The sequence below is a fragment of the Triticum aestivum genome, chromosome 4D (genome assembly GCF_018294505.1).
Source record: "Triticum aestivum cultivar Chinese Spring chromosome 4D, IWGSC CS RefSeq v2.1, whole genome shotgun sequence".
In the NCBI taxonomy this organism is placed as follows: Eukaryota; Viridiplantae; Streptophyta; class Magnoliopsida; order Poales; family Poaceae; genus Triticum; species Triticum aestivum.
Genome location: NC_057805.1, coordinates 509266862 through 509293213, shown reverse-complemented (window position 1 = coordinate 509293213; position 26352 = coordinate 509266862). Strand labels below are relative to the sequence as shown.

Here is a 26352-nt window from a genome sequence, read left to right as displayed (position 1 = left end):
GGGAAGGGTTGCCTTGCCCCCCAAGGCAAGTGGGAAGTCCCCCCACCCTAGGGTTCCCAACCCTAGGCGCATGGGGGGAGGCCCATGGGGGGGCGCCCAGCCCACTAGGGGCTGGTTCCCTTCCCACTTCAGCCCACGGGCCCCTCCGGGATAGGTGGCCCCACCCGATGGACCCCCGGGACCCTTCCGGTGGTCCCGGTACAATACCGGTAACCCCCGAAACTTTCCCGGTGGCCGAAACTTGACTTCCTATATATAATTCTTCACCTCCGGACCATTCCGGAACCTCTCGTGACGTCCGGGATCTCATCCGGGACTCCGAACAACTTTCGGGTTTCCGCATACATATATCTCTACAACCCTAGCGTCACCGGACCTTAAGTGTGTAGACCCTACGGGTTCGGGAGACATGCAGACATGACCGAGACGCCTCTCCGGTCAATAACCAATAGCGGGATCTGGATACCCATGTTGGCTCCCACATGTTCCACGATGATCTCATCGGATGAACCACGGTGTCGAGGATTCAATCAATCCGTATGCAATTCCCTTTGTCAATCGGTATGTTACTTGCCCGAGATTCGATCGTCGGTATCCCAATACCTTGTTCAATCTCGTTACCGGCAAGTCTCTTTACTCGTACCGCAATGCATGATCCCGCGACTAACGCCTTAGTCACATTGAGCTCATTATGATGATGCATTACCGAGTGGGCCCAGAGATACCTCTCCGTTACACAGAGTGACAAATCCCAGTCTCGATCCGTGCCAACCCAACAGACACTTTCGGAGATACCCGTAGTGCACCTTTATAGTCACCCAGTTACGTTGTGACGTTTGGCACACCCAAAGCACTCCTACGGTATCCGGGAGTTGCACGATCTCATGGTCTAAGGAAAAGATACTTGACATTGGAAAAGCTCTAGCAAACGAAACTACACGATCTTTTATGCTATGCTTAGGATTGGGTCTTGTCCATCACATCATTCTCCTAATGATGTGATCCCGTTATCAATGACATCCAATGTCCATAGTCAGGAAACCATGACTATCTGTTGATCAACGAGCTAGTCAACTAGAGGCTTACCAGGGACAGGTTGTGGTCTATGTATTCACACATGTATTACGATTTCCGGACAATACAATTAAAGCATGAATAATAGACAATTACCATGAACAAAGAAATATAATAATAACCATTTATTATTGCCTCTAGGGCATATTTCCAACACAAGCCCCCAGTTGTGAGTCGAGGGTGGACTTTCAACTTGGGAAACTACACTACTACAAGCCTCAGTTGCGAGTCGCTGATAGATTTGCAACTGAGGCAACTACAACTACTAGAAACCCACAATTGTGAGTCGAGGATGGACTTGTAGCTAAGGCAACTACACTCCTACAAACCCCCAGTTAAGAGTCGAGGTTGTATTTGCAACCGAGGCAGCTACACTACTACAAAGTTTGTGGTTGCAAGTCGAGGTTGGACTTTTAACTAGGGAAACTACACTGCTACAAGCCCCTAGTCGCAATTCGATTGTGCACTTGCAACTGGGGCAACTTAAACTACAAAAAAAACCTAGTTGCAAGTCGATGGTGATCTTGGAACTGTGTCAACTATAATTACAAAAAAGCCCCTAGTTGCGAGTCGATGGTGGATTATAACCCACAAGTATAGGTGATCAATTGTAGCCTTTCTCGATAAGTAAGAGTGTCGAACCCAATGAGGAGCTAAAGGCAGAACAAATATTCCCTCAAGTTCTATCGACCACAGATACAACTCTACACACACTTAATGTTTGTTTTACCTAGAACAAGTATGAAACCAGAAGTAGTTTGTAGGTGTAAAGGGACAGGTTTGCAAAATAATAAAGAACACATAAATAAGAGCTAGGGGCTGTTTAGATAAAGAAACAATTAAGTTAGTTTTAGTAGGGAGATTTTTGTCACAAGAAAGTTATTTGTCCCTAGGCAATCGATAACTAGACCGGTAATCATTATTGCAATTTTATATGAGGGAGAGGCATGGGCTAACATACTTTCTCTACTTGGATCATATGCACTTATGATTGGAACTATAGCAAGCATCCGTAACCACTAAAGATCATTAAGGTAAAACCCAACCATAGCATTAAGTATATCAATTCCTCTTTACTACCATACGCAACAACCCACTTACTTGAGTTTGTGCTTCTATCACTCACGCCACCCACAATAAGCGAATCATGAACATATTGCAACACCCTACAGCGGAGATCCCTCACGCTTGCGCGACATGGAGAGCACCATAGGACACACCAATAATAAAACATACAACTCAAACTAATCATGATCATCAATCAACCCATAGGACAAAACGGATCTACTCAAACATCATAGGATAGCCATACGTCATTGGGAAATAATATATAGCGTTGAGCACCATGTTTAAGTAGAGATTACAACGGGGAGAAGAGGTGTTACACCGCTGCATAGTGGGGGGGAGAGTTGGTGATGACGGCGGCGAAGTTGTTGGTGTAGATCGTCGTCACGATGATGGCCCCGGGGCGTTCCGCCGCCATCGGGAGAGAGCGGGAGAGAGCCCCCCTCCTTCTTGTTTCTTGACCCCCCCTAGATGGGAGGAGGGTTTCCCCTCTGGTCCAAGGCCTCCATGGCGGTGGAGGGGCAAGAGCCCCTCCGAAATTGGATCTCTCTCTGTTTCGCATTCCTGTTTTCTGGCCCTTCACCATTTCTTAAATTCCCGGAGATCCTTAACTCTGATTGGACTGAAATTTTAACACGATTTTCTTCCAGATATTATCTTTCTTGCGGTGAAAGAAGGGCACCAACTGCCTTACAAGGGCCCCACAAGCTTGCTGGCCGCGCCTAGGGTAGGGGCCGCGCCTCTCGAGCTTGTGGGCCCCTCGGGCGTCGTCTCATGTTGATTCTTTTTCCCAAAAATCACAAATATTCCTAAATAAATCTCCGTAAATTTTTACGCGTCTGGATTTTGTTTGGTATGGATGTTCCGCGAAACAAAAAACATGCAACAAACAGGAACTGACACTGGACACTGGATCAATATGTTAGTCCCAAAAACAATATAAAATGTTGCCAAAAGTATATGAAAGTTGTAGGATATTAGCATGAAACAATAAAAAATTATAGATGCGACGGAGACGTATCAGTGGACTTGCAACTAGGGCAACTACAACTACCACAAGCCCGAGTGTAATTACAATGGAACATGAATCTATAAGCAGCAAAGATGACTATCCCATCATGGTGTTGTAGCATCATACCAGCCGCCTTCGTACCATCACTCTCCAAAAACTCCCCGTCCACTGATAGTGCAACCTCGTCCCTAGGAGGTGGGATCCAGGACAAAGTACTTGTTGCGTTAGTCGGTTTTGGCCTTTCTGGTTCCAACAGAAGCGATATTTTACCCCTTTATAATGTCCTCCATCGAGTATCTGTTAGTTGAATCAAGCGACTGCCAATAGCTCCGAAGAAACTATACGGAAATTTCAAGAGGAGGTATTTCCTTACCATGCATCGCATCATTTTGTGTATGCCTTATACGCCAAAATAACAAGATTATCCTACTCCTTGTGTCGTGGTCACAACAGTCGAGGATATAAAGCAACCAACATTCCCAGACTCCCAACGATCCGGGCAATGAGTACGAGCTCAAATACTAGCATAGAGCCACACTCTGTGCATTCTGAGGTCATGTTTGAGGCAATTCAGATCAGTTCTTCTTCATTGGTCAATACAATGGTCATGTATGTTTGCATTGCAACATTGGTGAAAATGCGTTGAAATGTTGTACGAATCAGACACTGCCATAACATTTGGGCTTGTAAAACCCTTTATGCTCATGTGTTTAATCTCCTCCTTCTTGGGCACATTCACAGAAATGTGGGTTACATCAATGGCCTTGATGACATCGTTGGATTGAAATGAGGTCAACAATTAAAATCTTCTAATTTTGATTTGTGAATGAACTTCGGTGAAAGTGAAGGAAATATGCCCTAGAGGCAATAATAAAGTTGTTATTTATATTTCCTTATATCATGATAAATGTTTATTATTCATGCTAGAATTGTATTAACTGGAAACTTGATACATGTGTGAATACATAGACAAAACAAAGTGTCCCTAGTATGCCTCTACTTGACTAGCTCGTTAATCAAAGATGGTTAAGTTTCCTGACCATAGACATGTGTTGTCATTTGATGAACGGGATCACATAATTAGGAGAATGATGTGATGGAAAAGACCCATCCGTTAGCTTAGCATAATGATCGTTAAGTTTTATTGCTATTGCTTTCTTCATGACTTATACATATTCCTCTGACTATGAGATTATGCAACTCCCGAATACCGGAGGAACACCTTGTGTGCTACCAAACGTCACAACATAACTGGGTGATTATAAAGATGCTCTACAGGTGTCTTCGAAGGTGTTTTTTGGGTTGGCATAGATCAAGATTAGGATTTGTCACTCCAAGTATCGGAGAGGTATCTTTGGGCCCTCTCGATAATGCACATCACTATAAGCCTTGCAAGCAATGTGACTAATGAGTTAGTTACGGGATGATGCATTATGGAACGAGTAAAGAGACTTGCCGGTAACGAGATTGAACTAAGTATGAGGATACCGACGATCGAATCTCGGGCAAGTAATATTCCGATGACAAAGGGAATAACGTATGTTGTTATTGCGGTTTGACCGATAAAGATCTTCGTAGAATATGTAGAAACAAATATGAGCATCGAGGTTCCGCAGTTGGTTATTGATCGGAGATGTGTTTCGATCATGTCTACATAGTTCTCGAACCCGTAGGGTCCGCACGCTTAACGTTCGATGACGATTTGTATTATGAGTTATGTGTTTTGGTGACCGAAGATTGTTCGGAGTCTCGGATGAGATCACGGACATGACAAGGAGTCTCGAAATAGTCGAGAGGTAAAGATTGATATATTGGACGAAGGTATTCGGACACCGGAATGGTTTCGGGACGTTTCGGATATTTATCGGGGTAGCGAGGGGTTACCGGAACCCCCCAGGGAAGTAATGGGCCTTCATGGGCCATAGGGGAGAAAGAGAGGGGAGCTCGCAGGGTGCCCCCCCCAAGGGAGTCCGAATTGGACAAGGGGGAGGGGGCGTGGCCCCCTTTCCTCTTTCCCTCTCCCTCTCCTTCCCTCTTTCCCCTCCATGAGAAAGGAAAGGGGGGGGGGCGAATCCTACTAGTAGTGGAGTCCTAGTAGGACTCCTCCCCCTTGGCGCGCCCCTTGGTGGCCGACCTCCTCCTCCCCTCCTTTATATACGAGGCAGGGGGGCACCCCAAAGCACAACAGTTATTCTCTTAGCCGTGTGCGGTGCCCCCTTCCACAGTTTACTCCTCCGGTCATAGCATCGTAGTGCTTAGGCGAAGCCCTGCGCGGATCACATCACCATCACCGTCACCACGCCGTCGTGCTGACGAAACTCTCCCTCGACCCTCTGCTGGATCAAGAGTTCGAGGGACGTCATCGAGCTGAACGTGTGCTGAACTCGGAGGTGCCGTACGTTCGGTACTAGATCGGTTGGATCGCAAAGACGTTCGACTATATCAACCGCGTTATACTAACGCTTCCGCTTTTGGTCTATGAGGGTACGTGGACACACTCCCCCCTCTCGTTGCTATGCATCTCCTAGATAGATCTTGCGTGATCGTAGGATTTTTTTAAATTGCATGCTACGTTCCCTAACAAAAAGTTGGATCATTCGGTACAAGATAATCACCAGTCATGCATTCTACACACTCCAAAAACTCATAAACATTGGAATGGCTTTGAGAAACCAACGTAGTTATATCCCTCCCATCACTAAGAAAAAGATACAAACGATAGGGGTGGCCCTCGAGAACCATTGGATTGGAAAGATGGATGGATACACCATTCAGAGTAGGTCTAACATGCCTTAAACACGCTCAGAGCATCGTTTCCTTGGCAGAACGACAATCACATTCACATGGTTGTGACGGGCCCCTTCCCCTTCCTAATAATGAAAAAAAATCATTAACAAGTAAATTTAGGAGAATAGAGGGATGCGACTTTTGTTTACGTAAACGGGCCACACGTAGCCTCCGGGCAACTCAATGAGGCATCATGCGACAACGGCCATAAGTCAATTTTTAGGAGCAAGTTAGGTTGTGCCAGCAACAAGGAATACGACGAGGACAATGGGAAATGGACGACGCGGTGAAAGATAATGGCATCAATGGTTGGGCAATGGCAATGGCTGTGAACGAAGAGGGAAGCAAAGGCAAGGGTTGACTAAATGACGTGTCTTTCGTTGGCTTTGACAATCGACACACCGTTGTGTCACTGACATGCCGACGGCACCCTGTGAGTAACACAAAGTGTGTCATTTGTGCGGAAGTGCCAATAAAAATTGTGTCTTTTGCAGGGGAAAAATGGGAGGGTCTCTTCTTTTTTTCCCTTTGAAGACAACTTTAGGGCTATACAAGTAGTGTGCAGGCAACGCAAAGCGCTGGCTGTGCCGGGGATCCAACGGCTGGGGAGGGCCCGGGCCGCGCTGGACGGCGCAGATGGAGCGGATTAGGATCCCCACCCCCACCACCACCACGTCTCAGCGAGTCAAGTAGGAGGGGGGAAAGAAAAACCCACCCAGCCCAGCACACACATCTTCTTCCTTCTCCGAGATCCAAATCACCAAACTGACCAAGCGGCAGCCCAGATCCACCCACCCCACCCCTCTCCCCCTCTCCCTCTCTTGCTCCCGCCGGTGGGCTCCGCCGCCGGAGAGGGAGGGCGGCGAGGCGCGATGCTGACCAAGTTCGAGACCAAGAGCAACCGCGTCAAGGGGCTGGCCTTCCACCCGCGGCGGCCATGGATCCTCGCCAGCCTCCACAGCGGGGTCGTCCAGATGTGGGACTACCGCATGGGCACCCTCCTCGACCGCTTCGACGAGCACGACGGCCCCGTCCGCGGCGTCCACTTCCACAAGACACAGCCGCTCTTCGTATCCGGAGGTACTACCCTCCCTAGATCTCTCCTCCCCCGCCGCTCTCCCCTCATCCCCGGATCTGGCCTTGCCGACCGCTTCCGTCGATCAGACGGCTCCGCTCCCAGCTCATCAATGGCGGCGGCCGATCCCGGCCATTCAGACATCAGCCCACCCTGGAACAGACACTCTGATCGTACTCCAGTGTGTCCGATGAGCAAAGAAGAATCGGACCAGATCTGCTTGTTCATTCTTGGTATTTCTACTTAGCAGTGTTGTTGCAACTGGTTGGTAGGTTCTGAGTTTCCATTTGCATGATCTGGGATATACTTGATGCGATTCCAAGTCCTACCAAGTAGTGACTAGTATTATAGCATTATAATCTGGAACCCCACCTAGCAGTATTCTAGGTGCCTGCCAGTCAACTCATCATATGAGCCCAGAAACACTGGCCCCGACCGCACTTGCAGTGATTTTTCTCAGTATTTATGCAAATCAGGAAGAACAGATCTCAGTGGCTATAAGCGTGCTTTCTACTTACTAGCTTTTTTTTCTTCGATAAAAGTTATAGTACTTATTAGCTGTGTTGCAACTTGTGATGAAGTTGTGGGTTTTCTGTGCATACTTTGTGGTGCTATGTGTCATGCGATTCTTGGTTCTAATAAGTATTGACCAGTTCATGTTAACATTCTAGCAAATTCATACTCTCTGCTATGGTTGGGCTGTAGTTGCGAATGCATACTCATACTCTCTGCTATGTTTCCTAATTCTGCCAAGTACTAGCAAATTCATGTTCACATTGCAATCCTAAAACTAGGCCGTAGTTGCGCATGCTCTCTGCTATGTCCCTTAGCTGCAGCAATGGGTTCTTTCTGAGACTTTTGCTCTTTGGTTGGTGCATTGCAGGTGACGATTACAAGATCAAGGTGTGGAACTACAAAACCCACCGCTGCCTCTTCACGCTCCATGGCCACCTTGACTACATCCGCACGGTCCAGTTCCACGACGAGCACCCGTGGATCGTCAGTGCCAGCGATGACCAGACAATCCGTGTCTGGAACTGGCAGTCACGCACCTGCGTGGCCGTGCTGACGGGGCACAATCACTATGTCATGTGTGCTTCCTTCCATCCCAAGGAGGACCTGGTCGTCTCAGCGTCTCTGGACCAGACCGTCCGGGTGTGGGATATTGGCGCGCTCAGGAAGAAGTCGTCGTCCCCAGCCGACGACATCATGCGTCTCACTCAGATGAACACTGATCTGTTTGGAGGCATCGATGCTGTGGTCAAGTATGTCTTGGAGGGTCATGACCGTGGGGTCAACTGGGCCTCGTTTCATCCCACGCTGCCACTTATTGTTTCTGGGGCAGATGATCGGCAAGTGAAACTCTGGAGAATGAATGGTAACACTGTTGATCCCTTCTCAACTTTGCACCTTTTTTTCTGCATGGTACCCAACAAGCATTCACATGCCAAGTCACAGTGATGATACACAACAAACTTCCATGTGCCAACTAATAAATAGCATGCTACTATTCATCTACATTTAATTATGTTAAAAAGTATGTTTTGTCTTGCTATTTCGTGAACATTATAAAGTTTGTTTTATCTTGCCATTTCCTGAGTTTAGATGTTTATGAACAGATACAAAGGCATGGGAGGTTGATACTCTTAGAGGTCACATGAACAATGTCTCCTGTGTATTGTTCCACGCGAAGCAGGACATCATTGTATCCAACTCAGAAGACAAGAGCATCCGTGTCTGGGATGCCACAAAGAGAACTGGTATCCAGACATTCAGGCGGGAGCATGACCGCTTCTGGGTCCTTGCTGCTCACCCTGAAATGAATCTTCTTGCAGCTGGTCATGACAGTGGCATGATTGTGTTTAAGCTGGAGAGAGAGCGCCCAGCTTTCGCCGTTAGTGGTGATACAGTGTTCTATGTGAAGGACCGCTTCCTCCGTTTCTATGAGTACTCAACACAGAAAGAGGTCCAGGTGGCTCCGATAAGAAGGCCTGGTTCAGTCAGCTTGAATCAGTCACCAAGGACATTATCATATAGCCCAACTGAGAATGCTGTCTTGATCTGCTCTGATGTGGATGGGGGCTCATATGAGCTTTTCATTGTTCCTAAAGATTCTGCTGGCAGGGCTGATTATTTGCAGGATGCAAAGAAGGGATCTGGTGGTTCTGCAGTTTTCATAGCCCGGAACAGGTTTGCAGTCCTGGAGAAGAGCAGCAACCAGGTTTTAGTGAAGAGTCTTAAGAATGAGATTGTGAAGAAAAGTCCTCTTCCTATTGGAACTGATGTTATTTACTATGCTGGAACTGGTAATGTATTGTGCAGAGCTGAAGACAGGGTGGCCATCTTTGATCTGCAGCAGCGGCTTGTTCTTGGTGAACTCCAGGCATCTGCTGTTAAGTATGTGATCTGGTCGAATGATATGGAGTCTGTTGCGCTACTCAGCAAACATGCTGTGGTCATTGCAAACAAGAAGCTTGTCCATCGCTGCACCCTTCATGAAACCATTCGTGTAAAGAGTGGTGCCTGGGATGAAAATGGTGTGTTCATATATTCCACTCTGAACCACATCAAATACTGCCTTCCTAATGGGGACAGTGGCATTATCAAAACACTTGATGTTCCTATTTACATAACCAAGGTTGCGGGGAACACCATTGCCTTCCTGGACCGTGATGGAAAGAACAAGATTATTACAGTTGATGCTTCTGAATACATTTTCAAGCTGGCGCTTCTACGGAAGCGCTACGATCATGTTATGAGTATGATTAAGAACTCACAGCTGTGCGGGCAGGCAGTCATTTCTTATTTGCAACAGAAAGGATTTCCAGAAGTTGCTCTCCACTTTGTGAAAGATGAAAAGACCAGATTCAACCTGGCTCTTGAAAGCGGGAACATCCAAATTGCTGTTGCTTCCGCAAAGGAGCTCGATGACAAGGATCACTGGTACAGGTTGGGAATTGAGGCTCTGAGGCAGGGAAATGTTGGTATTGTTGAATATGCATACCAGCGGACAAAGAATTTTGACAGGCTTGCTTTTCTTTATCTGCTAACTGGTTACTTGGACAAGGTGGGCTTCATGTCTAAGATAGCTGGCCAGAATAACAATTTGATGGGCCAGTTCCACAATGCATTGTATCTTGGAGATGCTAAGAAAAGAGTTGAGATCTTGGAGAATGCAGGACAGCTACCTCTAGCATATGTGACTGCTGCCACTCATGGGCTCACTGAAATTGCCGATAGGCTTGCTGGTGAGTTAGGAGAAGAGGTGCCTTCTCTACCTGAAGGGAAAACTAGATCACTTTTAATCCCTCCAGCACCTCTCACAGCTTGTGGTGATTGGCCATTGTTGAGGGTGATGCGTGGTATTTTTGAGGGTGGACTAGATGCTACTGGGAGGGCAGAGCAGGAGGAAGATTATGATGATGCTGGTGGTGACTGGGGTGATGAAGACCTGGAAATTGTTGATGCAAGTAATGTGATAGAAAATGGAGATGCCGGCCATGCCGATGAAAGTGAAACAAATGAAGAGGATGGGGATGAGGAAGGTGGCTGGGACCTTGAAGATCTGGAATTGCCGCCGGAGGCAGATACACCAAAAGCTAGAGGTCCGGAACGCTCTGCTTTGTTCGTGGCTCCCACACCAGGCATGCCTGTCAGTCAAATTTGGACTCAGAAGTCATCTCTTGCTGGGGAGCATGCTGCAGCTGGGAATTTTGACACAGCAATGCGTCTGCTTAGCCGCCAGTTGGGCATCAAGAACTTTGCTCCTTTGAAGGCTTTGTTTCTTGATGCGCATATGGGCAGTCACACCTTTCTGCGTGCGTTTGCAAGTGCTCCAGTGATACCTATTGCTGTTGAGAAAGGCTGGAGTGAATCTGCCAGTCCCAATGTGAGGGGCCCACCTGCACTTGTGTTTAGCTTTGCGCAAATGGACGACAAGCTGAAGGCTGCGTACAAAGCAACAACCGAGGGCAAGTTCCCAGAGGCACTGAGGCAGTTCCTCAACATCCTATACACCATCCCGCTCCTCGTCGTGGACTCACGGAGAGAGGTCGATGAAGTGAAGGAGCTTATCGAGATCGTGAGGGAGTACGTCCTTGGTCTCAGGATGGAAGTCAAGAGGAAGGAGCTGAAAAACGACGCCACCCGGCAGCAGGAGCTGGCGGCATACTTCACCAACTGCAAGCTGCAGAAGGTCCACATGCGCCTCGTCCTCACCAGCGCCATGGGCCTCTGCTTCAAGGGCGGGAACTACGCCACCGCGGCAAACTTTGCCCGCATGCTCCTGGACAACGGCCCGAACGAGGCCCAGGCGAAGAAGGCCCGGCAGGTCCTGCAGGCCTGCGGCGACAGGAAGGACGCCCACCAGCTCAACTACGACTTCAGAAACCCGTTTGTCGTCTGCGGGGCCACCTTCGTCCCGATCTACCGCGGGCAGAAGGACGTCTCGTGCCCCTACTGCGCGTCCCGGTTCGTGCCCTCGGTCGAGGGTCAGTTGTGCAGCATATGCGAGCTCTCGGTGGTCGGGGCGGACGCCTCGGGCCTCCTCTGCTCCCCTACACAATCGAGATAAGATAAGTGGCGACGACTTCGCCCCCGTGTTCATCATGTTTGTATTATCTCCAGTTCGAAGACTGTTGTGTCAGTTATATTCTACCTACCAGAGATTTTTATCACCAACTTGCGAGGAATAAGTATAGTATAATTGCGTCGTTTCTTCCCCCTTTTTTTCTGTCATCGATCGGTCGTGGCCTGATGCGGCTGCGGTCGGTCAATCAACAAACGGTGTAGGATTTTTGGACAGACACATTTTTTAGGGCACAATGATGATGTATTTAAATCGGGATTTCGTTATATGATGTACTGCCTACCGTGTTTGTGTAATGTTTGGCTGGTATTCATTGCTTTTTAATCCTCCTTCACTCCAAATAGCTCTTCTTTTTGTGTCTTTGGTTGCTGTTAACTGTTTCTCCTCCCTCTTATGCATTGTTAGTGAGCGAGCCCTCTTTGAGGGCTTGCATCGCCTGTAGGTAAAAACTTGTTTTCTCTGAGCAATAATAACATGGATTCCGTTAAATTGTCGCTGGCCACCGACGACGAATCATCAAGCGCATGAAATTCCAATCTGCACGACGAATCATCAAGCGCGCAAAATTGCAATCTCGGGGACTAAATGAGAAGTTAAAGAAAGTAAAGTTCAACAATATACCCATAGCGCTGGCAGCGTGGCTGCGTCACTGATGTTCCCAGTTCCAGGCTCACTACTGCCTTGTGATGATGATATCTATCAAAGTTGTACATCTATGTATAGAGAGAAGAAAAAACTCATCCACGCCACTATCCAGCATGCACACCAGTTGTAATACATCACAAATTCCACATTCAGACCAATTAGGTACAGCATATAACACCAGTTCAGCGAACAGATTACAGATGCCAACCGTCGTCCCAATACAAACCAAATAGGCGCGCCCTTTACTGAAAAGAATGTCAGCACAAGAGCATCCATCATGCATGATCTCTGCTTTGCTCCCCTTATAGAGTAACCGAAAACTCGACCGTTCCCCCCCAGTCAGGACCAGCAACTAGATATATAACCATAATGTTTCCAATCTCCTATTTTTACCGGGCCATGAACATTTTATTTCATTCTTCCTTTATTAAGATTGAACATCTTGTTTCCAGTCTTCTTCGCTAGATTACCGTATCTTGCCAAGCACACTCTACCCATTTCCTACATACCAGGAACACCATCAGACTTTAATTTATGTTCTATTGACGTCTTCAGATCCGCTGAACCAGGCTCAAGAGGTTATCTACATTTACCAGCTCTAAGTTGACAGCCCCGCCAGGCAGAGTGTCGCATACAAATCGCATAAGTTGGATAAAAGAGCACTGAATTATGCATCTCTCTGCTATATCACCAGCCCCAACACAATGCAAACTCAAATCTTAGTAAAGCTAGTTCATAATAAAAGAGCAAACTCAAATCTTAGTAAAGCTAGTTCATAATAAAAGAGTGAGCTGAATTGATGCGCATTATCCGAAACAGTCACTTGCCTATGCCGATCAATTGCAACAACCTACTATATGGTTAAAGCATATTTACCTCTCGTGCACATAAAACCTTGGGGTGTCAAAAACATAACACAGAACTGAAGGGCCTCGTGTTCTATTCAGATAGCTTAATCACCAGCTACACTGTAAGGTGAACTCAACCAATACGTATCAGCACTAAAATAGCCACAGGCTGATGCTAAGAAATTGCAAACTTAAGCATAACCGTGGAAGTATATCATACACAGCAAAATGCCAAGTCACCTACCTAGCGCACAGCCGTGCTAAAGAAACAACAATCTTCCGGATACTTGAGAGATATAAGAGGGCAATACCAAAACACGGTACCACTGCCATCCAAGTTAAAAGGCGGCATTCAGTGAGCAAACTACAATCGAGATTAGAAAGTAGCCAATCAGTGAATTCTTCTTGATTCTGTCTAACCATAGATTCATATTGTAAGCTATAACACATTTGCGATTTATCCATCACGCAACGCCAACAATGCTACTGTGATCAGGATAAGCAGTGACAACAAGCAAGCTGATTGTTCAGGGTTGCATCCCCAAGACCATTGACAAAAACTACAATCGAGGGCAGGTAGGTTACAAACTAGCCAATCGGTGAATTCTTCTTGATTATGTCTAACAACAGATGCACGTGTGTAAGCTAAAAACACATTTCCGGTTTATCCACCACGCAACGCCAATAATGCTACTATGATCAGGATCAGCTGTGACAACAAGCAAGCTGACTGTTCAGGGCTGCATCCCCAGGATCATGTTGACAATGGTATCAATCAAAGTTGTACAGGTATTAACAAAAAACCAGTTTGTTTCCCTTTCATTTCATTTCATTTCATCACCAAAAAATTTGCTCAACTGCTCAGAGACAAACATACATACTACAGATAGAGATTCACAGCTGAAATGCTACTGCAACTACACCCGAGACAGACCGCGGATACAGATGGGATTTCTTCTCTTTTCTTGCAGAAACGAGCTAGCGCTACCAGCTAGAAGAGCACCAAACGCGCGGGCCATCAGAAGAGGCCCTTGTTCCTGCAGGCAAACGGAGAGCGGAACCGAGTCAGCAAAGCGCCAATCTTTCAGAGGGGCGGAGGAGGGGGTTCGCCGGAGCGGAGGCGAGCAGAGGGGTAAAGAGAGGCAGAGCACACCTACGTCTGCTTGGAGAAGGAGGATGAGGGGGCGGCGGAGGCGATGGAGGAGACGGAGGCCGCGGCGGAGGAGGAGGAGGAGCGCTTGCTGCGGAAGATCATGTAGGCGAGCGGCAGCACGACGCCGGCCATCATGATCGCCGCGCCCAGCAGGTACCTCGCCGGCGACGGCGCCTCCAGCTCCATGGATGGATCGCGGCCGGTGGGTGGGTGGGTGATCTGGATTTGGAGGATTTGGATCTGGAGACGACGGGGTTCCAACTTCCGACTGCTGGTGGGTCGAGACGACGGCGGACTACAACAACTCGGCCCAGGCCCCAGGCTCACGCCTCCACCGCGACGGAAGCGGTATTACGGAGTACGTTTCCTTGCGAGGGAGGCGGCTTTCTTTCTTTCTTTTTACACAGTGTCTTTTGGCGTTTTTGGGCTAAAAAATGCATTCCGCAGCTGATTTCATTAGTAGAATCAATGTAAAGCAGATAAGAATATGAACATGTAACTAATGTTTACCACCAGTGTGTTATGCTTGGTGACATGCAATAGATCGCTTGTGTGTTGTAAAATGCACACCAATATTTCTTGTGTAACAGACTAGTGATTCATTGGAAATCTGAAGAAGAAATTGCATGTGTTTTTTATATGGGACCGCCTGGAACTCAGCTAGCCGAGTTATAGTATGGTCTTAATCACCTGATGTAAGCTGATGTCATGAACTAGTTGTGTCAGCCCGTTTTCTGTTTCTGAGTTTGAGCGGAAGCCCGTTTGTTGTTTTCCCGGCCGTTTTCTGTTATTCCTTTATAAAAGCCTGGAGGCCCAAGTGATTTGGCGCACACATTTGCCGCGCTATTTTGCTCTGTTTTTGCTGTGTTGATGGTTTTCTTTGTTGATGGTTTTGCCTGGCACCTGAGCTCACATGACCCCAGGCAAAAAAAGGGATTGGTCGCTACTCTTTTTCTCGTTGGGTTGGGCCAGATTTTCATTAGCTATTTACTACACATGTACAAAAGAAAAAAAAACATTTTAGATGGGTTTGTCATCACGTGAATTTGGGCTGAAAAAAGAAGATGCATTGAGATGAAAAAATCGACCCTAAAAGACCGTGAGTAGTCACTATATTTAAGAGAAAAATAGCCAAGAATGTTTTTAAAGAATTGTGGCCGGATCTGAAACATGCAATTGCGACTTGATTTACAACTTGCAGTTGTGACCCCATGAAAACTTCCAGTTGCAACCCACTTAAAAACTTGCAGTTGCCGTTCAAAACTTTGAAAACTTTCTGTTGCGACCCCACTTGAAAACTTAAAGTTGCGACCTGACTTAGAATACTTGCAGTTGCGACCCAACTATGAAAACTTGCAGTTGCGACCGGACTTTGAATACTCGTAGTTGCAACTTGACATTGAAAACTTGCAGTTGCAACCCGAATTTGAATACTTGCAGTTGCGACCACATTTAAAATTTTGTAGTTGCAACCTCACTTGAAAACTTGCAATTGCAACCCGACTTTGAATACTTGCAATTGCGATCCGACTTTGAATATTTGAAAACTTGCAGTTGAGACCCAACTTGAAAACTTGTAGTTGCGACCACAGTTAAACACTTGCAGTTGCGAGCCGACTTTGAATACTCGCAGTTGCGACCGTATTGTGAATACTTGCAGTTGTGACCCCGGTTGAAAACTTGCAGTTGCGACCACAATTAAAAACTTGCAGTTATGCCCCGACTTTGAATACTTGCAATTGCGACCCCACTTAAAAACTTGCAAATGCGACCACATTTAAAAACTTGCAGTTGCGACCCGACTTGAGTAATGGTGTCATTAGAATAAGAAGGAAAACAAAATAAGGCACAAAAAATATTAAATGAAAATGAAAAATAAAATGTAAAAAATAGATGAAATATGAAGATTGAAAAATGAAAATATAGAAAATACAAAGGAAGAGAAACACAAAAAGTGAAAGATTAAACAGTCAATCCCCCACAAAGAAAAGCCCGAACAGTCAATCTTTAATCTATCGTAACGAAATAAATATTAATCTGAAATAAATGAATACACTTAATTAGGAAAATTAGGAAAAGGAAAAGAGTGGAACAATTTTCTACTAAGTAGTGAATAAGAAAATTTTAAAACTAAAATAACAAAATAAAAATAAAAGCAATTAATTCAGAGGGAAACAATTAATCGGGAGATAAAAAACTGAAAAGGAAAGTCGTTAGAAAAGAGCTGAGCATGGCACCTATGGTCAACAAATGACAATAACATGATTCAAAAAAGAAAATGACAATTACATGCAAACAGCTAGCAACGATTCACATGGGCTCCCCCTGTACGATTCAAAAGAGGAATGCAAACAGCTAAAAACGATTCACATCCTTCGATCATCCTCTTTCTTTTTTTGGTTGGGTAAAAAAAAAGCACACGTAGCCCAGCTCCGTAGACGAAAAAACAAAAGCCAGCACTCATGCACATGGGGTGCCCGCTGTACGAGACTGCAGCCGCGTCCCTCGGACGGCACAACGCACAACGACGACAAAATCTCGTGCGTGGCGATCGGACGGTGAGAAAAGTGACTGAGACCATAAATAAAACTCAGCTAACTGAGTTCCGGTAAAACCGTATATTCAAGCCTAATGACATTAGGGGTACCCTTATCAGTTTTCCTAGAGTAGAGGGCAATAGCCCCCTATGAAGCTCTGCCACTGCATGCTTGCATTGGTAATAGGCCGGGATCAATAAATTAGCACTTTCTCTTTTCCTGGATATGCCCTCAATTAGCTTTGGCGGTGGCGAACGTCGAGTTCATCCTCGCTAGCCTCCTCTACGGCTTTGACTGGCAGTTGCCGTCAGGAGTGGAGCCGGAGGATGTTAGCATGGAGGAGGCCGCATCATCTTCCACTGGAAGACCCCACTTCGGGTTGGTATAATATAGGCACATATTTAGATTTATACATCTTTTATAATAATAGTAATAATATACATCCTTTAGTATATTAGTATATCAGCCGGAAAACCACTAATTTCTTTAGATTTACACATCTTTTAGTATTATAATAATAATATACATCTTTTAGTATAGTATAGGCACAAACACATGGGAGCAATTTCTTCTTCAGATTTTCTAATGAATAACTTTACACAAGAAATATTGATGTGCACTTTACAACACAAGCGATCTATTCCATGTCACCAAGTATAACACACCATTGGTGGTAAACATTAGTTACATCATCTTCTTCTTCTTCTCCTCCTCCTCCTCCTCCTCTCGGCCCTTGTGAGCCAAGAAAGCACTCCCCCGCTTGGATCAACGAGTGATTTCAGGTGGCATCACTTGCAAATGAGCAAGTGCGTACCAGCATAACATTACTCAAAATAGAGAAGAAGAGTTCATTAACAGGTAGATGTCAAAGTGGAACGATTTGGTAGCTTGAATTTTGGGCGTATGCTATCATAAACATATAGATAAAAAAACGTAAAATTGAAAATGCGATTGTTTGATAGACCCTACAAAAGGAAACACAAGAACATCCAATCTCGCAAATTCTTTTTGGAAGGGTCTACGTAAGGCTTACACCCACATGAATGATTTCTGCTATGCCAAAAAGATGGGGGGAGGGACCGAGGGGACGGGTGGGCAAGAGATTACAGGGGGCACGTCAGAGCGCAAGGTAGAGATCACAAGCCTTGCCCACAGAAAAACTAACCGCAGAGAAAGCGGGAGAAACAATGACGCCGATATGAAAGAACGAAAACAAAGAGGAAGCTCGATGCAAGGGAATCTCTGAAGGGAAAGAGATCACTGCAATTTATTTCAAAGAATGGAATCATCCGGTAAATCGAAGATGGTTTTTACCATACATTCGAAACCCTTTGAAGCTCATTTAAACATCCATTATATCTAGAACCCTTGGTAAAGAAATCTCCTTTCTTCTCGCCAACCGAGAGAGAGAGAGAGAGAGCTCCGTGACAAAGAGTGGTTATTCTATCCCGTGAATGTGTCCATCGCTCGTGGTTGTTTTGAGATTCATGCTATTTTTTCCTGATTGTTGTTAAATTTCGTCTCGTTTCACAATGTTTCGTTAGTATATTTGGTTTTTGCTTGTTTGAACGTGTATCACCATGTTTCATTGTGTGCCAATAAAAATAGAGTGCACTTTCTTTGGAGCTGGTTAACTCATACGCGACGGCACAAATGAACATCAAGATACATTCTGAAATAAGAAGAAAACACCCGGTGCAAAATGAGAAGGATCTGGTACCGTCTATGAGTGCTTTGAGATGCGTGTTTTTTTTTTAATTCAGTGCTTTTCGAATTCGTCATGTTTCAAAGCTCTACATTGTTTTTCCTTTCTTGAGACTTTATCATTGTTTTTTTTTCTCATACACTTTGAAACGAGAGGAAAAAACCGGAACGGAAAGCTTTTGAAACACGGCAAATTTAAAAAGCAATAAGAGAACAACACGAATCTCAAAGCAACATGGTGCTGTGGTGCGATCCAACACCCACACCCACCGGACCCGATCTACTCCACCAACCAGCAACGAACGAACCCAGATTAGAATAGCGGCGCCGATGGGTGGGCTTGGCGCCACCACCACCACCGCCACCAACCGCCCCCGCCAGCCATGCTCTCCCTCGCCCGCCGCCCGCTCTCCGCCGCCGTCCCCGCCGGCAACCTCCTCGGCATCCACCTCTTCCAGTGCCCCGTACGCCCCTTCTCATTTTTTCCCTCTCTTCTTCCTCTCGGAGCCGATGTGAGTGAGTTTCCTGCATGCTGTTGGCCAGGACGCGGTGGGCATCGTGGCCAAGCTGTCCGAGTGCATCGCCTCCCGCGGCGGCAACATCCACAGCGTCGACGTCTTCGTCCCCGACGACGCCCCCGTCTTCTACGCCCGCAGGTACTCCCTCACCCCGCCTCCCTGCCGCGCCGCCTCCATTTCCCACCTCCCATTTCTTTATCCACCTACTACACCAGCCAGTCTGTCAGTCAGCCCGACACCTGTTCGACGAATTGCACATCAGCCCCTCAGTGGCATTACAGATTATGCAGTACGTAGTACTCTCACCCTAGCCTTCTCATGGCGATGGCGGCCCGGGTGAAATCACTCTCAAAACTTTTTTTTGTTCCCATCACAATCTCCTGTTCAGTTCCGAGCCGTACTCTATTCCTGCGTTAGTTATACATTACAAAAATAAGATCAGCGAAGTGTCTCTTCCTTGCGAGCAAGTTATCCCTAGGAATAATGCGCTTCTCTTCAGCTCATGTGCCGCCAATTTGCAGTGAGTTCACCTACAATCCAAGGCTATGGCCGCGCGACATGCTTCGCACCGACTTCCTCCATCTGTCGGACTGCTTCAATGCGCAGAAATCCACTGTGCGCGTACCTGACATTGACCCCAAGTACAAGATTGCAGTCCTCGCTTCGAAGCAGGTTCGCGGTTTCGTACCTCTTCCTTGCACTTCATCCGGCAATGATTTCTCTGTGGAATTGATGCCTTTAATGCCACATGTCAATGTACACATCTCTCTTTGTGTAGTGATTTTGACAAGTATGTTTTCGTCTTCTTCTTCTAGGACCATTGCTTGTTTGACTTGCTGCATAGATGGCAAGAAGGCAGGCTTCCAGTTGACATTCATTGTGTGATAAGGTGTATGAATCATACTTTTATAATTCTTTCTTCGGGCTTTGTTACTTTTTGCTTGTCAGAATATGCTGTTCCTGGAGTTTATATGCTCTTTGTTTTCTTGTACAGCAACCATGATCGACCTGTAGATAATCATGTGATGCGTTTTCTTCAGAGGCACGAAATCCCCTATCATTACTTACCAACGACTTCTGGGAATAAAAGAGAAAAAGAGATATTAGAATTGATTGAAGGCACAGATTTTGTTGTGCTGGCAAGATATATGCAGGTAGGCTTATTTTGTCACGGTCTCTGTTTTCCTTTTCTTTTCCCTACATTGCAATGGAAAGAAAAGGGCGCGCTAGCGTCTCATATTTGTATAAAAGGTTTGGACTGATATTTGGGTATTTCCTAGAGTTATGTATGATTTCTGCAATAAAGTTCGCAATATGTGCATATTTAGGAGATCGCTATTCTTGTATCTCTATGGGGCATATGAATATCTTTGTCTTTGGCGCCATCAGGTGTACAGACTTTATATTATTCTATACTACTAACACGCAATACATATTTCTGCCACACAAATATTGGTCACAGAAACTCCTTTTCTTCAAAAAATATTGGTGACACGAATCATTCTTTTGTCGCAGGTAATGTCTGAAAGCTTTCTTAAATCATACGGGAAAGATATTATTAATATTCACCATGGCCTTCTCCCCTCGTTCAAAGGAGGAAGTCCTTCTAGACAGGTATTGAAATTGTTACATTTGTGAACCTGATCTGAACTTTCTTTTCTTTTTTCAATTTATTTACAATTGTCTAACTTCTTTCAGGCCTTCAATGCTGGGGTGAAGTTGATTGGTGCAACTAGCCATTTTGTTACTCCCGAACTTGATGCTGGGCCAATAATTGAGCAGATGGTACTAATATTTTTCGCATAATATTGAACTTAAGTGCCACAACTGTCTATCTGTCATTTACAAACTCCTCCTGGTCTCAGTTTTTATGATAGTTTGGACTTGAATCAAATCATCAGTTGGGTGTTAAATTGCTTTCTTTTCACCACTTGGGCTAGTATCTCTTCAGGTCGTTCCCCTTGTGGGATTTGTTAGCATCCACCTGTGTCCAAAATAATGTCATGCTTGGTCACTTTCACATTACAACTGCTGTGGCATAGTGGCATTGCCTGCTTAGTGAAGATGCACATGCTGTGCTGAAGTTTTATTAAACCAATGCATTTTTATCCCACTTATTCCAGCTGGGAATTAGAAATTTAATATCTTCTCCTTTGCATCTGATGCAGGTTGAACGGGTTTCTCACAGGGACACATTACATAGCTTTGTTGTGAAGTCTGAGAACCTTGAGAAGCAGTGCCTAGCAGAAGCTATCAAGTCATACTGCGAGCTCCGTGTGCTGCCATATGAAGTGATGAAGACTGTTGTGTTTTGAACCTTTTTTTTATTATGAATTCTTACAATGTGTATTCTTTTTCCAAAACTAGCAATACATTATTCTTTTGTTAATATATTCACGTCGAGCCATTAGGTGTATCTTAACCTGGGTTGAACTTATGAGAATAATCAAGCAGTGTTACTGTTACATACCACCTGCCCAAAACATGCTTTGACTGTCCTGCAAATTTGGGTTCATGTACTAACCCTAACTGCACCAGTTGAGTTTTAGTGTTTCTAGCCTGTGCCCTACTTGTTCAGCTACATCGACCTGCTGGAGCAGATTTTGCACGCCATGAACCCAGCTCTGTTTACTGGTGCTGCTCTCACACTTGAACTCAATCAGGCCCTGTGCTGTACTCAAGCCAAAGCAGCATGTCTCTGGTAAACATTTCCCTGGCTCAGTCCACTCTGGGAGCTCACTGTATACCCCGTAAACGACACCTGTAAGTATTTTTAAGCAAAAGGTCAGTATTCAGATTCAGGAAGCATTGCCATCAGGTGTTACTTCTTGAGATAAAATTTAAACCTACTTTTGTTGTTTTTTGAAAGCGCACCTCCAATGTGTTTGCTCTTCAGCTTCAGTATGACCTGTATTTATCCAGACTTACTGTTAATTGATATTCGGTTGTACATAATGTACATCTATTCACCAGAACTGGCCAGAGTTATATAACTGTAAACCTTTTGTGTTATATTACAAATGAAGCAATGGAGGAAAATTCCCTACCTGTGACCTCTTGTTAATGTAGATTGACACCCGTCTCTTGTGTAAATCCCCTGATTCAGAAACAAAATATTTGAATGTCAGGTCTCTTGATCATTCTTCAGAAGTTCAGATTTTATTCTATCAGAATGTAATTAAAATTTTCCCGATGGTTTAGTATTTCTCACCTTTTCTTGTGCGTTTTAGCAGCTTGCCTTCCTTGCACCAGATATCAGGACTCGAGGACAAAGGGGCCTTCTCATAAGGAATGACAGTGGCATTGCTTCTCGCCTCGCGCTGGACCCTCTTCTTCAGCGTCGCAGCTCCTCTCAAAGCTTTGCACACAATATCATCAGGAGGCACACAATAACAGCAGATGAATTTCAGTGTGATGACAATTTATGGGGATTTCTCACCTGTCGCCGCGGCCGCTGTGAGCGTCATCAGATCACCCGGGCCCGCGACACCGACCGCAGACCGGACAGCAGAGGACACCTGCTCATGACCTGCCCCTGCAAGCTGGGCTGCCTCAGCACAGTGCGAAGCCAGCAACTTGGTGGCAGACGCCATGGCTGCAGCTATCTTGGAGTCCTGGTTGTCCCGGCTGGTCGCCGCAGTGACGGCTGCCACCGCGGCGGACACCTGGGCCACGGAGACCATGGCGTGCGCCTGGGCCCGGTCGGCGCGCGCCTTCTCCTTCCTGCCGTGCCTGGCGGTCTCCTTGTGCTGGAAGTACCATCTGGTCACCGAGTTTGAGTGGCGGTGGCAGCTGATGGAGCTCCTCCCTGTTACATGATCTAGCTACAGAGCAGAGATGCTTTGGGTAAGTAAGAGCATTTAGATCAGAAATGGTTACAAACTGTTTTGCATCTGAATTTGTTGTTTCCAACTTGATTGACACATACGCATATGTTGCAGAGCAGAAAAAGAAGGAAAGAAGCAAGAGACGGCGTGGATTGATTGGTTACTTACATGTTGCTGGCGCTGGAGCTGTTGACCGGAAGCGGCGAGGAGCTCGTAGGAGGAGGTCTCTGTGTCCAGTATGGTGGCCGGAAGAAGGCTGTCGGCGGGGGCGAAGAAGCTCCGCTTGGTGGCCCCTTTGAGCAGCAGGGCCTTGGATATCTCGTCGGCGGAGACGCTCCAGGACCTGGACAGGTACTCCATGGGCTCCATGGGGGTCTGCGGCGGAGGCACCGATGGTGCGGGCATATGCTGCTCATCCACGCCATGAAGGGCGAGAAGGAGAGCAGGAGGCATGCCCGGCCGTCTCTTGCAAACTCTCTCCATCTCCATGGGCATGGCCAAGAGCAAGCAAGCAGCAGGCAGCAGCTGAGTGTGTGCGAGTGTGTGACTGAATGGTCCTTGCCGGAGAGCATAGCCACAGTTATAGGAGAAGCCGAGGAGCGGCATGAGGAGGGAGGGGGACAAGTCCCAGGTAATGTTTTCTGCCTTGTCCCCCCTACCCTACCCGTAATGATATGATAGTTTGGTCATGCATGCATTTGGGAGGAGACATGCATGGGTCCCTTCCCGGTCCTGTCCCAAGCTGATGGGAATGGGATGGAAGGCTCTTCTCGTGTCCTCTACTGTGCTCCGGTCAACCTCATTCCCTCGTGCTCATATCCATATTACTCCTTCTCCCTCTTTAGTATTAGTAGTGATCTAAACGGTCTTATATTTCTCTGCCAAGGGAGTATCCGATCCATATTACTTGTATGTATCCGTAACAAAACGTGTCAAGTCTAGACAAATCTAAGACAAGTAATATGGCTCGAAGGGAGTAATACCTTTTTTTTGTGTGTTAGGAGAAGGAGAATCAGGTGATGATAAGGCTGACTAGCTAGGTTGGCGTTGGCAGCAAGTACTTTTGTGGTAGGAGAAGATGCATGCCATGATGAGGGTTGAGGGAGGGGGTAGGTGGTCCTCCAGGATAGCATTTGCCCGTGCGCTGCACGCCTTTTCTACTGCCGCTGCACGGAGCTCAATTGCTTGCTTGGTCTTATCATTTGATTTGATTTCAAAAGACGAACCATTCTTTTGGGGGGCGGTAACGGCCACTGCAAGAGTGACAATTCTCCCTGCCTCCGGGGCCGGGTCAGAAGAAAGTTTTCCCACAGAAAATATTGTGGGGTGCGGCGGGGTCTACCTACTATAGAATGGTGAGACTCACCTAGCTAGGCTCCTCACCTCGCGTGGCAGTATTAGCCAGCCTTTTGATTTGATATGAATATATGATAGTCGATCGACCAAGGGGAACACTCAAGATCACCCGCTTGGCTTGCCACCTTTTACCTTTTGTTGCCAAAGAAAAAACACTTGCCCTGACACATGCTTCAGCGAGTCTACTATACTGTTACTACTGGTACTAATTTGGCGGGCAGGAGCAACGACACAGCACTGCCTGTCGTGAAGAGAGAGGCCGCATGCATGCAGCTTTGCAGGTGCCTGCTGCTTCCTTTCCTCTCCTTTCCTTGTGAATGAATGCGTTCCCCTTCTGCGTGCAAAGGTGCCTCCCTTTTAAACGCATCTTATCTTCTTCTATCTTCTCTTGAAAGTATGAATCATCATGTCTGCCAAGGCACCAACCCATACGTGCACTCTTTAATATTTTAGGACTGATTGATTGTTTGCTTGTGAGGGGCAGAGGGAGCAGCTGAAGCTGCGTCCTCACTCTGTGGTGCAGTGCTGTGCAGGGCAATTAGCAATAAATTGTCTTTTTTTTTCACTGGGAGGAGGAAATCCCCACCTGTTTATTGATCTCAATCAGAAAGAAATCGACCGGTTTATGTGGAAAGCAGATCGAAAATCATGTTCCATTTTACGGGGAAAACCGGCCTGAAACCACCCCGAGGGGCATCACATCCCGCCGAGGCAAGAATACGAACAATACAAAAAACACCAACTACTTAGTCAGAGCCAGGATCAGAGCAAACCCCGGGTCAACAAAAAAAAGATTAGGCAATTCTTTTAATGGCTATAACTACCCCAAAATACCCCACGCAAAGACATACTCCCTCCATTTCATAATGTAGTGCATATAGATTTTCTGAAAAGTCAAACGTTACAATTTTTTTCAAAGTTTACAGAGAGAACTATTTTATCTACACTATCAAATATATACAATACGAAAGTACATCTTATGATGTATCTAAGGATATGTATTTGGTATTCTAGATGTAAGTATATGTTTTCCTCTCTAAACTTAATCAAAATTTAGAAAAGCTTGACTTAAAAAAATATATGCGCTACATTGTTGAACGGATGTAGTACTATAAAATATGGCACATTTGCAATAAATCAATAATCTAAACTCAGTACTTCACAATTTAATAAAATACATAAAACATGACAAATACTACAAATAACAATATGAGACTACAAAAAAGAGTACCAAAAAACATGGGGATGCCAAAATGCATCTACTCGAGTTCAATAACAATTAAGACGTACACAGTTCCGTCCAGAGCAACTAGTAGCAGATCCTTCTCGGGTAGGCAAGCAGCTGCACAAGACCATAGTCCTACACACATTCTTGGCGTCGACCACTTGAAGTCAGAGCTCGACTGCTGACAGAGGAAGAGCCGCAGCGGCAGGATAGCGAAGGCAGGACTACAGATGTGGAGCAAGAAGGCGGGGCATCATGGAGGGCCAAATGTTGGGTTGGGGGGAGGATGACGGGTTGGGGAACACTGCCAGTCCGCCACTGTGCCGCGTGTTGGGGGATCAGGGCGCGGTTGTAGGGCCTAGTCAAGGCGAGTCGGGAGGGGGAGGACCGGAGCAGGGGGGAGAGGTCAAGGGCGGCGGGGGGCTGGCCGGCGGCGCAACAAAGCCGGGACATGGTTGCAAGTTGCATGAGCTTTCCTCGCGCGTGGCGGGCTGGTTGGGCTGCTGACTAGATAGTCAATGGTCAAAACTGGTCAAAATTATGTCAAAAACCGTCGCAGGGTTGGTTCTTGTCCGATTTTGAAAGTTCAAGGTTGCAAAGCAGACGGTTTTAAAGTTTGAGGTTGCATTTGTATATTAGACTTTGATACTAGTTCAGGTTTGTAATATGGGTCTGTCTATGTTGCATCTAGATATGATTATCTCACATCTAGCTATGACATTATCACAAATCAGTAGGTAGACAAGCCCACGTCCTGTCCATTGTTTGTTTGTATCGATTTCATGTGCTTCTCGTCAGCGGTAGCGCCACGCCCAGTTGGCGCCACGAGTGTGGGCTGTCGTGCGTCTTCGTTGGCTTTTTTTCTTCTAGCACGTGTACGTCCGTAAAGAAGTTAGCACTTGTAGACCCAACGTGTAACCGGTGTTGTGATGAGCCTG

At 46.2% G+C, this 26352-nt stretch overlaps 4 protein-coding genes across 5 annotated transcripts; 2 read left to right on the top strand and 2 right to left on the bottom strand.

Annotated features, from left to right (window-relative positions):
* The first annotated feature begins 6637 nt into the window (after nt 1-6637).
* LOC123099147 (coatomer subunit alpha-3) lies at nt 6638-11925 on the top strand. Its single transcript, XM_044521293.1, has 3 exons — nt 6638-7018; nt 7897-8391; nt 8633-11925. Exons 1-3 carry the CDS (start codon nt 6811-6813, stop codon nt 11584-11586), a joined length of 3657 nt encoding a protein of 1218 aa, XP_044377228.1. The 5' UTR covers nt 6638-6810; the 3' UTR covers nt 11587-11925.
* A 1896-nt stretch (nt 11926-13821) lies between these two features.
* LOC123099148 (uncharacterized) lies at nt 13822-14565 on the bottom strand. 2 transcript variants are annotated; one of them, XM_044521294.1, is made up of 2 exons: nt 14252-14565; nt 13822-14131 (listed from the first exon to the last, which is right to left on the bottom strand). In XM_044521294.1, exons 1-2 carry the CDS (start codon nt 14431-14433, stop codon nt 14113-14115), a joined length of 201 nt encoding a protein of 66 aa, XP_044377229.1. In that variant the 5' UTR covers nt 14434-14565; the 3' UTR covers nt 13822-14112. The 2 variants fall into 2 exon arrangements, with proteins under 2 accessions (XP_044377229.1, XP_044377230.1); XM_044521295.1 differs by having other exon boundaries at nt 14248-14563.
* Nucleotides 14566-18790: 4225 nt separating this feature from the next.
* Nucleotides 18791-21473, top strand: LOC123099146 (formyltetrahydrofolate deformylase 2, mitochondrial). Its single transcript, XM_044521292.1, has 8 exons — nt 18791-18952; nt 19032-19144; nt 19528-19678; nt 19822-19895; nt 20001-20160; nt 20522-20620; nt 20705-20791; nt 21175-21473. Exons 1-8 carry the CDS (start codon nt 18872-18874, stop codon nt 21319-21321), a joined length of 912 nt encoding a protein of 303 aa, XP_044377227.1. The 5' UTR covers nt 18791-18871; the 3' UTR covers nt 21322-21473.
* On the bottom strand, nt 21421-23473 carry LOC123099145 (VAN3-binding protein). The gene is made up of 6 exons (XM_044521290.1): nt 23002-23473; nt 22446-22830; nt 22218-22364; nt 22054-22103; nt 21857-21914; nt 21421-21767 (listed from the first exon to the last, which is right to left on the bottom strand). Exons 1-6 carry the CDS (start codon nt 23437-23439, stop codon nt 21532-21534), a joined length of 1314 nt encoding a protein of 437 aa, XP_044377225.1. The 5' UTR covers nt 23440-23473; the 3' UTR covers nt 21421-21531.
* Between the last annotated feature and the right edge of the window lie 2879 nt (nt 23474-26352).